The following is a 16,773-nucleotide window of genomic DNA, read 5'->3' as shown; positions in this document are numbered from 1 at the left end:
AGCCACTGGGGGCGCTTCCGGAATCCAAATGGACTTTTGGTCTGTTATCTGACGCTGGACGTCCTCACAGACCTCCAGCATCAGATTTTCCCCATAGGAAAGCATTAAATAATATTTAAAATAATTAAATAATGCTTTCCTATGGGGCGGTCTATTGCACGCATGGGGGGAGCCTGACCCTGCACCGAGGGACATTCTGGCTGGAATCTGGTAAGTGGCTGAAGGGGTTTTAACCCCTTTTGCCTCGCTGGAAGGGTGTCGCAAGAAAGGTGGGCACTGTAGGGTCCTATAGTACCAGGAAAACGGGTACACTACAAACATGTTTTTCATCACTTTGTTGTTTTAAGACCAACTTGAAGCGATGCTGTCATACTAAACTTACTGTTTCCCAATTGCTCCCTATTCTCTCTCTTTATTTCTGATCTAGTTTTTTTCAAAACATATGATAAAGAAGGAACTACTTTGTCTTATGTATTTTTCCTACGCTTGACCTTCTTTGACCAAAGGAGGCTCTTAAGTCAGCTCCATTTCCTGCGTCAAAGAAAGTTTTTCCCACAATACTCACCCCAACTCTGTATTCTCGTGTTGGTCTGCCAACACGAAGTCTGCCATTTCTAAATGTCCTGTAATGTAGACAGGGCATTAGCGAAATGACCGAATTTCGTCCAAACAAAATGTAGAGAATTTGTCCATTTGTGATTGGATGAAATTCGGTATTATTATCGGTTTGTACGTGGCTGCATCTTGCAGCCATTTAGTAGATTACGCCCAGAGCTTTACTGAAGGTGGCCAGGCACAGGGAAGTTGCCAGTTAGCAATAAAGGTAAATGGGTCAATGGGACATCACAATGTGTGTTTCAATGAATTTGTGTTTGTGTATGTCAGTCTGCTTGGGTCAGTGTTTGACAGTGTATGTGTCTGCATGGGCCAGTGTGTGTCTCTGCGTGAGTCAGTGTGTGTGTGTGTGTATTAGTCTGCGTGTGTCAGTGCGTGTGTGTCAGTCTGCATGGGTTAGTGTATGTCAGTCTGCGTGAGTAGCTGGAGCAAATAAGGGGGTGTGAAAATGTTTTTTTGCATAGGGAGGCAAAAATCCTTGCACCGGTTGTGATCACAACATATTGTCTAAAATGGTGCCAGTAATTGTGCCACACATATTTACCAAACCTATTTCATGTATTTATTTTTGGATAAACCTGTATTGTTTTTGCAATTGTTTAATGTCCATGAGGGTAGAGTATTTTTGTGTATGTTTTGAACAAAAGATTAAAAGGTTAAACAATAGACAATTTGTCAGTCTTCTTTGCATTTCATATTTACCAATGGTGCCAATATTAGTGAAGGGCACTTGTCTTTTGACTGGTTTGGAATTTCCCGTAAAATAGGGCTATATTTAAAAAATTTCTTTTTTTTACAATATCGGATTTTTATTGAAATTTTTCAAAATAAAATGTACGACAATTGGGGATACAGAAAAGAAAGAGGAGGGGGAAATTAAATTTACACAGCTTTTCAAGGTACACACAAAACAATATGGATATTGCATACAATATATACAGTACATGAGATACACAAATTTACATGTGGTTGTCTTTCTTATTTTGCCGCACCGGGTCCGTGATTTTCAGTTGTTTGGAGGGTGCTATCTAGTTCCCTGGGTTTGACTGTCCCCAAATATGGTAAGTATTGGCTTGACGTGCGTTATAGTTGCTTTTGGGCTCGGTGGATCACGGAGCTGTTACTTCATGCGGCTGCTCCGTTTGGCAGTTGGCCACGCCCCCATGGCTATTTTTTTATGAAATGCTCCTCTTACAGGGGGGAGCATGACAGTGCCGCTTAAATTTTTTTTTAAATAATTAAAAAGACGCAAAGCATTAAAGGGATGGCGGAATATCTGAAATCATTTTGGGCTGATGATCTGTGCGTTCTGGAATAGACTTATCCTATATTGTCAGTTAGTTCTTTCTTCTTTCCTCTTGCTACAGACACATGTAGCTGCCTATGACATGACTGATAAAAGAGCTGTAAATGGCTCTACCCAGTGAGTTTGGGAAACTACCAAACTGAGCAAATGTGCACCTATCCACATTCATATCTTTAATTTAAAAATACTTTATGCTGCTTGCTACAGTGTAACCCACTCCCCATTTTTTTCATTCTCAAAGCAACTTCCTCCTTACACATACTCTCTGAGTATGTCATCCAGCAAAACTAAAAGGGAAAAAATACAGCATGGAACTGATGCCTAAACCTATTAAATGCACTTAAGTTGTGTTGGCTCCAAGAGGGTTTGTTTCTTCAACAAATACTTTCTAAATGTGGCTGTAGGTAGATTAGCAGAATAAAGAAAACCAATTGATTAAAAATTGGCTAGTGCTAACAAAATGACCTGCAGTGTATTAACACCATCGTGTTTCCTTTTTATTAGGTACATGCAGAGCTTTATTGAGCTTATGGACTATGAGGATAAAAGTCCTGATGATACCGGTGTACTGTATGAGTAAGTATTTTGCCTCTTGATATCTTAACTTTGCATTTTAATGTGTGCTGTGGGGTTACTTGCTAATATTGCTGTTTAAGTATCAATGTGTTTTCATAATTAAGTTTTTGTGCTTCCATGAAATGCATTGGTTGCCACCAGTAATTACATTCTCATGTGACCCTCACTGTAGGACACCTGTGCTTGTAATCCACTCAAGTACCTGTGCTAAAAATGATTATAGTTTATAGAGTCTTGTTGGATTGATTGCAGAACATGGAGATTCTGCTATTTTCTAATAAATATATCCAGGGACTTGGATACATTCTTATGGATTTTAATTACAGAGGAATGGAAGGAGGGTTACACAAACCATCAAAATTCCAAATGGATTATTTTTAGATCATTCGATATTAATATATCTGGAGGTTTTTATATTTTGCAATTAAATGTAGTGACTGTCTCTCTGGGTAAAATCCATAAATAAAGCATTAGTGTAGTTTAGAGTCTCTGAGTTTCTAAGTTTAATCAAATCTTTTTTTGCTCCCTCATTTGTTAATATTTCTGTGTTAGGAAGCACAAAACTGATTTTAAGTCATCAGGAGCAAAGACTACTTTAGGATTAGCTCAGTTTACATCGGATGTGGTGTCAATGTTGCATTGTTTGACATGAATGCTGGTGAGGATTGGGACCAGTTCCCTTTTAATGAAAATACTAGTAACTATAGTTACTATACATAGGACACGAGGTCACACATTTAGGCTGGAAGAAAGGAGATTTCATCTAAGACAAAGAAAAAGTGTTTTATTTTTTGTGTTTTTTACAGTAAGAGCAATAAGGATATGGAATTATTTGCCTGAAGAGGTGGTTTTGTCAGAGTCTATACAGATGTTTAAACTGCAATTGGATAAATACTTGCAAAAACATAACATACAGGGATATAATTTCTAATTAGTGGGGTAATAGCTGCTTGATCCAAGGAGACATCTGACTGATATTTTGGGGTCAAAAAGGACTTTTTTTCTAGTTTGTTGCAAAATTGGAAGCGCTTCAGACTGGGTTTTTTTTCCCTTCTTTTGGATCAACAGCAAAAACATATGTGAGGAAGGCTGAACTTGATGGACGCAAGTCTCTTTTCAGTTATGTCACTATAGTTACCTTACATGGTTAAACAAACTTTAGGTAAATGCCTTAGACGAAGGAGACTTTAACATACTATCCTTTGTATAAAAAATATAGGGCATGTACTTTGCTATATGTTTATATTCCCCTCTCCATAATTATGGAATTTAAGAAGCAGGAGCAACCTAAATTCCATTTTGCTGCATTGTAATTACTGAAAAAGTTAAAATTGCAGGTTCCCCTTCTCTACTGATCTTTTGAAATATAAATTTTAGGAGAAAGGGGTAGAAGAGTTTTGGATAGCATGAGAGTGATTTAAAGTTAGTGGTGCTTAGGGCTACGGGTTCAGTTTTCCTGTGTCAAGTGAATTGGATTAAACAAATGTGGGGGTTATAGTTGCAATTTAGTTTGCATTTGGCTTTTAGTGAATAGCAAACTTAAAAAACCAGTCAAATCTCTATATAACATTGTTAACAGCTATCAGAATGGCAGATGAATGGTACTGCAAATACAAGAGGGCCACTGAGCAATAGGTTGACTTACATAAAAGTATTTAGATCATGAGTTGTTGCCGATGATACATAAATGATAAATACATAAACAGGTGCTTCTTCTAAAGTCTGACTTAGATATTTTGTACAATCCACTTGGTGATATATGCTGTAAAACTCTTTTATTGGGCACTAAAAAGACAAAGTGAAAGATACTCGAACAGGCACACATTAGGATGAGAAAATTAAATCGAAATCAATGCCAGTGTTTCATACTCCACCATGGAAAATAGTTAAAATTAGTATACTGAACAATACATGCATTCTGTTGCGCTTTTGTGTGTTTTTTCTTATTTTGATTTATTTTTCTTTCTTTTTATGGATTCCTCTTTTGTGGGATTAAAACGTTCATACGTGTTTAATAATTTTATAACAAAGATGGGTTATAGAGTGTAGTTTAGGAATCCTTCTATAAAAAAAAAAAAATGATCTCACTCCAGACTTTTTATTCCCACAAACAAGATATAAATATATGAAATTGCCATTACGGAATCCTGTGATTCAACAGCTAGTAGATGTTATTAGCAGGCATTGAGAAATATACTACAATTCATTAATCAGGCGGAGAAAAGCCAGTATTCTGTCTAATTATAGATACAGAACAGTGATTTCTTTACTTAATAAAGAGTGGAAATTTCCTGCTCTGATGATGAGGATATATTATCAGTCTTGACATGGTACAATGTGGGAAAGAAAATTGCACTGGATTTAGCAAGTTAAATTATGCCAATTAAAAGCAATGGGATTTTGTTTTGTTTTGAACAATCTGGTAAGATTACGCTGAAGGGTAGCTAGGATACATTGGCGCGCTGACTTCTCTTGTGAAGTCTGCTATGTGACGTTACATTGGTTTAATTAGTAGTTCTGCAATTAATGTATCGCCTCTTCTTTCATTTCAGCTTTTTAAATGTTCTTATTCAAGTGAGAAATAGACACAATGACGTTGTACCCACAATGGCTCAGGGGGTTATTGAGTATAAAGAGAAGTATGGCTTCGATCCGTATGTCAGCAGCAATGTCCAATATTTTTTGGACAGGTTCTACATGAATAGAATTTCATTCCGAATGCTCATCAATCAGCACAGTAAGTCACCAGTGTTCTATCCGAGTGTCAGAGCTCTGTCGCAGAAATGAAACAGTAAAAAAAAAATGGCAGCTGTTGAGCAATGCATTTAATTGTGAGTGGTTCATTGAAAATGCATTGTACTTTTTAGGCCAAAATAACAGGTATGGAAATATGTCTGAATTGAATAACATTCGCAAGTATACTTTTACAAACATCTCTACAATTTATACATTACCATTTAGACATATAGCCACTATTGAGGCAAAAGTAGAGAGCGCTATATATCAGAACACAAAAAAAGAATTAGCTGTTTGCCTTGGCAATACATTCTGGAAACCTTTGTACAAAGTGTAAACTGTAAGTAGCAATAATAAAGAAAAGTCCAAGAACAGAGGGACTTTTAATCCTTTCTTTGCACCCATTACGAGCCATTAATGCTAATGCCCATTTGTGTTTCAAGGGCCATTGGGTATAGATAGATAGATATCCTATGGCCTACGAAACACAAATGCGCTTTTGCATTTATGGCTGATAATGGATGCAAAGACAGGAAGTCCTACTTGGACTTTTACTTATTATTTTTATATATATATATATATATATATATATATATATATATATATATAATGTGTTGTGCAGCCCAGCACCACTCTAACAGCAGTTGCCAGTATCTTACTGTAAAACCCTGTACAACCCAAATGCTCAGCCACTTTGTTGAGCAGTGGCCCATACATCCCATTAAAAATGGTGACACTGTACATTTTCACACACCTATTGTACCAAATGTTCAGCAATGGTAAGGATATTTTATAAGGTTATTTTACATTGTAAGTGAGAAGCATGATGCTTTTAAAAGAAGATGGAGGTTCAAGGTCATCCCTGAAGTGCCTTTGATTGGTGATTTTACACTACTTTTAAAAGGAAGAAGTTTCTTTTGCTATTGATTGATAATCGTATCAAAAAGTAATGCTTTGGCTCTAGTAGCTTTTAGCGATACTCCTATAATGATACAAGTGGCCTTTATGAAATCACACTGTTTAGATTTTGAAATGTGTTTTCTATCTCCCACTTTTTTTATACACGATAAAAAAATATTCTAAGCGAACAATAAACAAACTACCAAATCATTTTTTTTAAGATATCTTCATTAAATATCTAAGACCATTTACTGCATTTTCTATACATAAATATGTCTTGGATTTAGGAAGATGAAGATGAGCACTACCAATATATTTTATATGTTCATGAATATAGTCTATGAATACATTATCATTCTGATCTCTTCTCCCCAAATCAAGCTGATAATAGTGAGAAAAAAGAATGTCACACAGGGTTTTGTTTGGATGAACAAAATCAGGTGAAAATAAGCAAATTCCAACTGCAATGGCAATTCTCATATTTGCTAAAGTCGAACACTGACGGAATTCTGGCAGCCTCAGCACATCTGCAGCAATTGCCAAAATGCATTCATTGTCCAAATTAAAATTGATGCCTTTGCATCCGTATCTCATACAAAGGATTCTTAAAGCACCGATTTCTTTTATTTATTTATTTTTTTTATTTTTTTATTTAATTTTTTACTGGAGCGAGACCATGTGCATCCGGCAGGATGCACATTTGCTTGCATGAAAACAAGTGAAACATAATTTGTGAACAATAATGTTAAGTTCTAATTTCCTCCTGCTTGCTAGTGCTGCAGATAGTTTATATTTGGCTCGGGCAGGATTTTAAGCATTCGGTCATTTCAACTTTCCAATGGTGTTTGGTCTAGCTGACATCAGGACCAAATTCAAGCCTGTTCGCTTTGCTGACTGATCTGCTATAAAAAAAACATTTCGCATCTTGGCATCAGGAATTTGTGTTTTGTGTTTTTGTTTTATTTGTGTTTCTTCTAAAATAAACAGAACATGTTAGCTCTAAGGTGTGCTAATCTAATAGTTTTAGACATTTTCCCTTTCACCCCCTGGAAGATGGGGTGACTTCCCCAATCACCTGTGTGCCATGGAGTGTGAGTGCAACATTTGTTTACATTCTGTAAGGTATTGTAAGAAATGGTAGTAGGCATTGTATAAGGCAGCATGGAATCTCATCTGTTTAGATTTCTGTATAGGCTAGGTAAATATGCGATGGAGAACAATAGGCGCCTAGACCACTTCATCTCAATGAATCATTATCAGAATAATTTGATTAGACGGTTACGATCCTCATTGCTTCTCTATGATAAGCATTCAATTGGACAAGAAGTCTCAGTGCTGGGGAAAAAAAGGAAATTCAATCCGTCTTTTTTTTAAATTTATTTTTAATTTCGTTTAGGTGGTCCTTGAATCTAAATAGGGTGTAGAACACTTTAGGAATTCATGTTTGTATTCCTAAAACTGTAGTGTTCCTATAAGTTGCTTTATTGATAGTGTTAAAAACTATAAATGTTTGGGATGGATTTTCATACTATTCTGTGTTTATTTTGTTTTTAGCTCTTCTTTTTGGAGGCGACATAAATCCTGCTCACCCCAAGCATATAGGTAGCATTGATCCTGCCTGTAATGTGCCAGAAGTTGTAAAGGGTATGTACATTGTCTTTCTGTAGCTACCATGTGTGGTTTATGAACCTAATGAGTACAAATGCTTTTATCAGCGGATGTTTTGATTCCATGATTAGGAAACTAAATCAGTGGTCTGTTTTTTTTTTTTTTTTTTTTTTAATTTCTTCAACAGATGCGTATGAAACTGCAAAGATGCTGTGTGAGCAGTACTATCTTTCTGCACCTGAGTTGCAAATTGAAGAATTTAATGGTAAAGTATTTAATGCAGATCCTTCAGGTTTGGGAGAGATTTTTTTTTTTTTTTTTTTTTAAACAAGCTGTGGCTAATGGGTTATGCATGGTTTGTGCCTCAGTCCTCTCTTGTTAAACACAAATCTTGGTCAGATTTTATACTGGCCAGACTCAAGTAAGTCTTCCGACTGCCTGATTGACAGCTCTGATGGGCTGGATTAGAGCTGCATTGACTTTCTTATTTCAGTTGTTGTAGTGACCTTGTCAGACTTGAGAGGGTGCTCATGGTATTTTCTGCACCACCAGTTTTGTAATCATGCAGTGCTCTGGTGATTTTTAGAATAACCCTTAAAGTTAAATTACAGCTCCAACTTTATTTTGTACTTAAAATACACCTGCCAACATCTACCCAACAAGCTTTGGCTATCTCAGGTGTCTTTCGAAACTGGGATACCCAAGGTAGTGATATATGGGCACAATACAATTCCACCAAACTGTGAAGTCACTGGCTTTCTTAAATATCATGGTGTGCATAAGTCTACAGACTAGCTAATAGAAATGTTTATAAGTGTTTACAAATTGATATAATATTTTTCCCTTCTTGTTTTGCAGCAAAAGCTCCAGGTCGACCCCTTCAGGTAGTTTATGTGCCCTCTCACCTTTTCCACATGCTATTTGAGCTGTTTAAGGTATGTGTTAATAATAAGTTATTTTATAGGCAGACCGGTTTATTTGTATGCTTGGTTACATTATATCATTCGGTGCTGTACAGGGCTAGTTCATATAAAATGGTCTTAAGTCTGCTTATTCTAAAAGCAACAATCATTATCTGATGTTTGCTCATGGCTACTGATTATTGCCACTCCAAAACAAACTGGGAGGAATGATTAAAGGAAATAGCACAGGTCCACATTGTTCAGGTTAATTAGTACATTTCTTGATTCACAATGTTTTATTTATAGGACTCCTAACCACTCAAGAATGAGTGATAAAATAATTTTTTGACAACATTCTGGTCTTTACCCAAACTCAATGACCACTTTAATGATTTGAAGTGGTCATGGTGCCTGGACTATGTATGTGCAGCATTTCCCTATGTAGTGCTGCACATACAGAGTTGTACCTCTCTGCTGCCAGAGATGTAATTCCACCTCTAGCCGTGTCATATTGATGTAATTAGCCAGCCCGGAAGAAGAGTACTGTGAATTTTGTGCAAATATTTTGTCTGATGCCAGCACACACTTCATATTGATGGCAGCTAGCCAATGGTAACACAGCCCCTTTCTTCACACTGCCCATGTCCTAACCTTAGCCTGCTCTCTCTGACTTCCATCCATCCACCTATGGAAGTGCCTCCGCTCTGGAACAGAGGCATTTTATTTTTTTATTTTTTTTTTAAGTGGGGAGGGGTATAGGAAGACGTACTCTGACCAATAACTGTTTTGTTTTTTTTAACACGGTTTCTTGATTGGAATGACCCTTTAAGTTGGACCTTTGGTCTGAAAACTAGTTTATTACATATAAAATTATTCAGTATAGCTTAAATATGACCATGTGATTTCAAGATTTCATGTCAGTGTACAGCAGACAGAAAGCGTGCCGCCTTTTGCAATCTGATATATATTTAGTTTTGTATTTCCTTCTAACTTCACATCATTAAATACTGATTTCACTACTGTAAAAATACTCTTGTAAAAGTGATTGTCACTGAGAGGTTAAGCAGAAATGTTGGCAGTCTGAAACATCTCTTATCCTATTGCTTGTTGTGTGTTTTTATTAAACTTCAGATGATTCACTGTGCAGATTTTAATGTAGAATTACAGGCCAGATGGATGTGAGATTTAAATGTAAAGGAGTTTTAAAACCTTTCGTGAGTGTTTTGTTTGCTTACAATAATAATAGGTCAGAAAAAAAGGGAGTTTTTTATCATTCTTTTATCCAAATAATTGTAGGAGACATTTGGCTATACTGTGATTTGCATTTCACTGCAGCAAACAAGAGAATGTGTTCCGATTAATATTACTGAAAAAATGGAGAACATATTCTGTAATATGTTTCTATAAGGATGTAATAATGCTTTCTTTAAAAAATATATACCTACATCTCCAATGTGTGGCTTTAAATAGTATATAAAAACGAAATAAATGTAAATATCATTAATCTAAAATACAGACGTATTTGTTTGTAATTTGTCTTTTGTGGTGAATAGGTGTAGGCAAACTCAACAAAAAGATAATCATAACTAAAGCATAGGACAAGTTTAAAAACAGATACAACTTAATTATGAGTTTATAAAAAAAACAATCATCTTTTTAATTCCTAAAAGTCTCATTTTTATCAGCCAATTCTTTGACATTCCATAAACCCCTCCCCAGCAGACCTCTTCCAATATGTCTTTGACATTCCATAAACCCCTAGCCAGCAGATTTCTTCCAATATGTATGTCCCAAGCAATGCCTCTCATTTATTTTCTGCGTTCAGCTGTAAGGCCAAACTAATGTGTTTGTTTCTCTGATGTCTACTTTAACTAGCAACCATTACTACTCGTTCCTGACTTTAAGTTATTTTTCATCCACAACTTGATCCAAATATCTATTTTAAATAATTTACTATGAAAACCTATAAAACTTAATTGTAAGACTAAATTTACAAAGAAGCCCTCTGAAATACCGTTATTAAACATATTTGGTACAATCTAAACTAATTTCAATGTGACAAGTTCATGGTTTTCATGTATAAGAGAATGAATTGGTTAATAAGAATAGCAAGATACGCTGGTTCTAATGGGAAACCAATCTATTTAGGAAAGTTTCTTTGATTATACCTTGCAAGTATTTCAATTAACTGACAAAACTGTTTTTCTCGATGTAGCCACATAAAGCCCTTTCTCAATTAATAATAACCGTGTGTATTGGAATCCAGATTGGATAAAATGCCGTGCCATAATTGTTCAGAATTATTAGTATCACTATCCAGAGCTTGGCGACAGTTCAACACGGTTACAGAGCAATTTACTGATATAATGAGGGATAACGCTACTTGGGAGGTGAAAAGCAGCGAGCGTTTCATTTCATAAGGAAAGATTGGCAGCTTCCACAATGATATATTGTGGTGCCTTCTTACGTGTAGTCCTCAAGCAACAATTTTATTAATAATTGGGCATTTAAATAGCTACTTTATTCAGATGTTAAGCCTATTACCTTGTTATTTTAGTTTTATAATTAGTAATCATAGTAACGGAAAGTAGTAATTTTGACTCAGAGAAGACTTGAGTTCAGTTGTGCTGTGCTGTAACTACGGAGATGCCAGGAAAGGCAACGGAAACCTTTTCTAGTAAGGATATTCTTGTGTTGGATCAAAGAGAACAGCATAGCTGACGGAGTTGTGGGACATATCTCAATACTAGAGATGTGGATAACTGTTCTAAAGCATGGCTTCCTCTGCTTCAGCTCTGGGACTCCAATTATCATCATGCCTCAGGGTGACTGTAACTGTAAATGCCTTCTAAAGCTACCAACCAGGGTTAATATATTGCCTGGTACCATTTCCAAGTAGGGTTTATTAGTGTTATGTATGTGTTGTTGTACACTCTGCACTGGCTGTGTTCTGTTTCTCATCATGTTTAAGGGTGAAAATTATGGTCTCTTGCTATCACACTACACATATAATTGGCTTGGAGGTATTAAGCAATACATATTTTAGGTTTTCAATCAACATTTGTGGTGTCAATTTATTTCTCAAGTTTATATTTTTTTTCTTGGGGAGAAGTCAGTGTTAAATGAGGGGACTCCTCCAAATTGTTCTTTCTCCACTTTAGAATTCAATGAGAGCAACCGTTGAACGGTATGAACACCAAATGGATAGGCTGCCACCTATTAAGACATTGGTCACAATGGGAAAAGAAGATTTGTCTATCAAGGTAATTTTAATTTCATGATTCTGACCTCTTTTTAAAAAAACAAAACAAAACAAAAAAACACTTATATTTGTCAACTGTAATATAGCAGGATAGACTTTATTTACAAAATAAGAAATAGGATGTGTTAACACCCTCCAATGCCAACTATTGCAATTGTATTTTTATTATTTCTAGATAAGTGATCTGGGAGGTGGAGTACCACTGAGGAAGATTGAGCGACTTTTTCACTACATGTATTCAACCGCACCAAGGCCCAGTTTGGAGCCAAGCAGCGCTGTCCCATTGGTAAGTGGGATTTTTGGCAAGCTTTTTAAAATGGGTGTCACAATGCTGTGTTGTTTTATATGCTACTGATTTGTGCCACGTATCCATCCCTTCAAACTCAGCTCTTTGTATTATTCATTAGGGCACGTTGCTCTCAGATGTAATCACATTACCCATTGTAAAAAACGTAAACGCTAAACCGATTCTTTCTTCGTTTACCTGCTTAAACACAATGGGCAGAGCAGGCTTAAATAATGTCTCATCTATTTGGACAGATGCTCTTGGTAATAATTAGACATATTATTTTGTATTGGCTTGAATGTAAAGATGTGTGGCAACAGTAAATGCCAGTCCTGTTTATTTTTGTTTCTTGACGTGTTATCTTATTAGAACACTTTATGTTAATTAAATGTTGAATGCATACCCGACATAAATACATGTAAAATCATTACAGTTTTATAATTTAGTCCTAGAGCATAGTTCTACATGTGTCAGGTTTATTGTAAAGCATACACTAATTAGTGTGATTGAAACATTGTTTTGAAGAAATATTAAAGAATTTTCAAAAAAAGTGGGCAGCAAACCTCCATATACACATCACAATTAAAGATTGGTCTTCTATTTTTCAAAGAGTAATGCAAATTGCGGTAAGTCAAGCCAAAAGGGAAACATTCTATAAAAGAGTAATACGTTGGTATAAAATACCGGCACAACTGAACTCAGATTTTCCAAATTTAGATAAGGAGTGTTGGAGGTGTGGACAGGAAATAGGCACGTATGAACATATTTGGTGGTTCTGCACCAAATTTCAAGTATACTGGCAACAAGTTATTTACTATCTAAACAGGTTTTACCCTTACCCTTTAGTCTGTCTCCGTCTCAGATATTGTTGGGTTTGCCAAACTCCTTCTTAAATATCACTAAGCAGAAACTCTTATGGTTTTTACTAAATGAAGCGAATGCCCTAATACCTACACTTTGGTAAAACACCAACTGTGGTTCAATGGAAAGATAGAGTTGAGAACACAAGAGTTACTGAAGAATTACAAATAATAAAAAAACAAAGATCTACAAATATGGGAACCCTGGATTACTTATTGGAACTCTGGGTAAGGGAAGTAGGTGGGATTATTTGCTATGATTAGGAGACCTTATGGTGGGATTACAATTACTATTAAATGTATATAAAAATTTAGATAATATTAATGAAGCACTAGGGAGGAACTTAATAAGCACCACAGCTGAGCTTGGTTTGAGCACTGTATGAGCGAACTCTTTTCTTTTTTTGTTATCTATAATAGTGATTTGCGACTTGACTATTGATTTATTTAAAGAGTAAGAACTAGACTAAAAGAAGTCCTAATCTATTAAAGGAGCACTATAGGGTCAGGAACACAAACATGTACTCCTGACCCTGTAGGGTTAAAACAACCATCTAGCTACCCTGGGCCCCTCATGCCTCCCTAAATATAGTAAAATCTTACTTGTATCCAAGCATGAAGCTGCTGGCTTTGTCCCGGTTTCCTTTAGACCTGCCCACTGACTGCTGACATCAGCAGAAGTGGTAGCCTGATCCAATCACAATGCCATAGGATTGGCTAAGACTGACAAGGAGGCAGATCAGGGGCAGAGCCAGCACAATTCAAACACAGCCCTAGCCAATCAGCATCTCCTTATAGAGATGAATTGAATCAATGAATCTTTATGAGGAAAGTTCAGTGTCTGCATGCAGAGGGAGGAGACACTGAATGTTTGGATGCATTTTAGGGAGCCATGACCCAGGAAGGATCTCTAACAGCTATCTAAGGAGTGGCCAGTGAAGTTATCACGAGGCTGTAATGTAAACACTGCATAGATTGACAAAAAAAAAAAAGCTGAGCTTCACATGTCAACTTTGGTAAATTACCAGCAGAAATCACTAGAGGTATCACTCTCTCATTCTAGTTTCCTCCAGTCCACCTTACACTAAGAAGGCATGTCACCAAAATCTACAAAGGCCCTGAAAGGGACAGAGCCAATTTAATGAATGGATTTTACTTCTAGTCTTGTTAAGTGTCTTGCTGTCATGTACCAAGTTATTTGCAAATATTGATTATCCTATTTCTCTAGTATTTATCAATTATTTCCTTTGGCATTTTCTTTCAGGCTGGATTTGGTTATGGCCTGCCTATCTCCCGTTTATATGCCCGCTATTTTCAAGGAGACCTTAACCTTTGTTCCATGGAAGGGGTTGGAACTGATGCTGTCATCTGCCTTAAGGTATTGTCTTGTGAAATTCTAACTGTAGAATCATGTCCTCTTTGGTTTCCTACATTAGCATACTATAGGTATTAAAACAACTTTAGCTTAATGAAGCAGTTTTGGTGTATTGATCACGCGTCTGCAGTGTCTATGCTCAATTCTCTGCCATTTAGTAAAGTACCATAAGGCACACAATCAAGCACTGGCTTAAACACACATTATCAATGTTACAAATGCACACACAGTTACAAATATTCACAATCATATACTTCATATACTCACAAGTACACACAGTTACACATGTACATACACACACTGTTATTTATACACACACATATATATATATTTATATATACACTCACAGATTAACACTAACTGTTAAACAGATACAAACAATATTGCTCATATACACACTCACCGAGAGATACACACACTATTACACTTATATACACTCAAACATCCACAAACACACTAGCTATTTCCCTTACAGATAGACACACTATTACACCTATACACACTCAAAGACTCATATATATATATATATATATATATATATATATATATATATATATATATATATATATATACATATACTCACAGATATACACATACAGACTCTATTACACATTTACACACTCACCAATGCACACATTTACATATCAGGGCTTTAACTATGTTCGTTTCCCTGGTAGTCCAGTGTATCTGCTCTGCACATAAGCCTGGTGCACGCAGTATGTCGTAGGTTTTTCACGCAAGCACTGGCAGTTCAGTTTTGGCATGGTAACCCACAACAACACTCTAAACAGCCACAGCTTACTGGAGCCTACCGACATTCTGCTCCAAGCTGATGCCCCCTGTACCCATTTATTTCAGAATTTTGCCATTTATTACTGTGAGCTCTGAGCCACCTGTTCTGGCCAGGCACATAATCGGTGACTCTGGACTAATAGTAATAAATGGCTAAATTTAGACCTGGGTCTTTAGAGGGGCTCCCACCTATCAAAAGCCCTATGTAAGAACCACTGTCATGTATTTTAATGTGATAATCTAATTTTAAATAAGTTAAATATTTCATTATTTTTTTTCCTTATAGTAAATCTACTTTTTTTTCCTTCATGATTTCTTTTTTTTCTGAGAATTCTAATTGATTTTAACACAACTCTAAATCTTTTTAGGCCGTATCTAGTGAATCATTTGAAAGACTCCCAGTATTCAACAAGTCAGCATGGAGACATTACAAGAATGCAGCTGAAGCTGATGACTGGAGCAATCCAAGCAGTGAACCACGGGATGCCTCTAAATACAAGGCTAATTAGTGATAGAACTGCCATTATATTCTGAAATGTGGTTTAGCTGTCATTATTCCGAAATACCACTAATACATCTTGTTAGTAAATATTGTATTAAAATGAATGGATATAGGAACAAGTAACTTGAGAAAAAAGGTTTGTTAGAACCTAAAGGCAAAAGTCAAGTCCATTAACTTAAGTGATGTGTTAGACTTGTGCGTGGCTGATAAATGTAGTATGGCTGAATCACTTCGTCTGGGGGGAAAAAGTAAATAACTATTTTGGATAGTCCAATATATGGTTCGGCTCATCCAAATATTGTCAAAGGAAAAGATTTGGACAAACCTGAAAAGGCACTAAAATGGGGCAATCTGTATACTGTAATATATATATATATTTTGCATGACACTGATAGACACATTTTCACACCATTTGGTTCATAGATTAAGTGAGAAAAAGTAACCAGTGGTGATGAAAAATGAAATATATAAATATTTTTTACTGTGCCTCTTTTTTCCCCAATATTGGTCCCTTCTTACTTGATCACTGATTAAAATTAACAATTAGTGGCTGTCCTCTAACCTCAATCATCATTTTCCCCATCAATCATCTATTTATTTATTTATTTTTTGCGCGCCATGGACGGAACTACAAATCCCGAATCAAGTGCACATGCTCCTCCTTTTGTGCAAAAGGTTTGTTTGATTTTATACGTACATAAACAAGATGGAGCTTCTTAAAATGGCAGTATAACAGATATTCTGTAAAATAGAATGTATACCATAGTGCAATACAGTAATGCAAATAAAATAAGGGATATACACACAATAAAATATCACTCACAAGCCTGGAGTCATAATCTCATATGACTCGGATGGTATGCGCCCTTGGACCATTACAGGATGTCCAGATCCTAATTTCATACAGGATTCTGTTTGTTGTCACCTTTAACCAGCTCACAAACAAAAAATGCCAGGTCAGCAGCGTGTTTCCAAAAGGATGGTGCTTTATTTTCAAATTAAAAAAACTTGGATAAAAAGTAGTAAATTAAAATATAACAATTCAAATGTTAA

The 16,773-nt window shown here is 36.0% G+C and overlaps 1 protein-coding gene across 1 annotated transcript in view; it reads left to right on the top strand.

Annotated features, from left to right (window-relative positions):
- PDK3 (pyruvate dehydrogenase kinase 3) overlaps window positions 1-16,405 on the top strand; it is a 37,476-nt gene extending 21,071 nt beyond the window's left edge. The window contains exons 3-11 of the mRNA XM_063444294.1: window positions 2,426-2,497; window positions 5,050-5,234; window positions 7,688-7,777; window positions 7,929-8,006; window positions 8,600-8,676; window positions 11,805-11,906; window positions 12,081-12,191; window positions 14,316-14,429; window positions 15,587-16,405. Coding sequence (XP_063300364.1) covers window positions 2,426-2,497; window positions 5,050-5,234; window positions 7,688-7,777; window positions 7,929-8,006; window positions 8,600-8,676; window positions 11,805-11,906; window positions 12,081-12,191; window positions 14,316-14,429; window positions 15,587-15,727 — 970 coding nt within the window. The 3' untranslated portion in view covers window positions 15,728-16,405. The remainder of the gene's footprint in view (window positions 1-2,425; window positions 2,498-5,049; window positions 5,235-7,687; window positions 7,778-7,928; window positions 8,007-8,599; window positions 8,677-11,804; window positions 11,907-12,080; window positions 12,192-14,315; window positions 14,430-15,586) is intronic.
- Window positions 16,406-16,773: the final 368 nt, after the last annotated feature.

The sequence above is a fragment of the Pelobates fuscus genome, chromosome 1 (genome assembly GCF_036172605.1).
Source record: "Pelobates fuscus isolate aPelFus1 chromosome 1, aPelFus1.pri, whole genome shotgun sequence".
NCBI classification, from domain to species: Eukaryota; Metazoa; Chordata; class Amphibia; order Anura; family Pelobatidae; genus Pelobates; species Pelobates fuscus.
The sequence above is the reverse complement of the archived record's forward strand: the minus strand, read 5'-3'. Positions and strand labels throughout refer to the sequence as shown.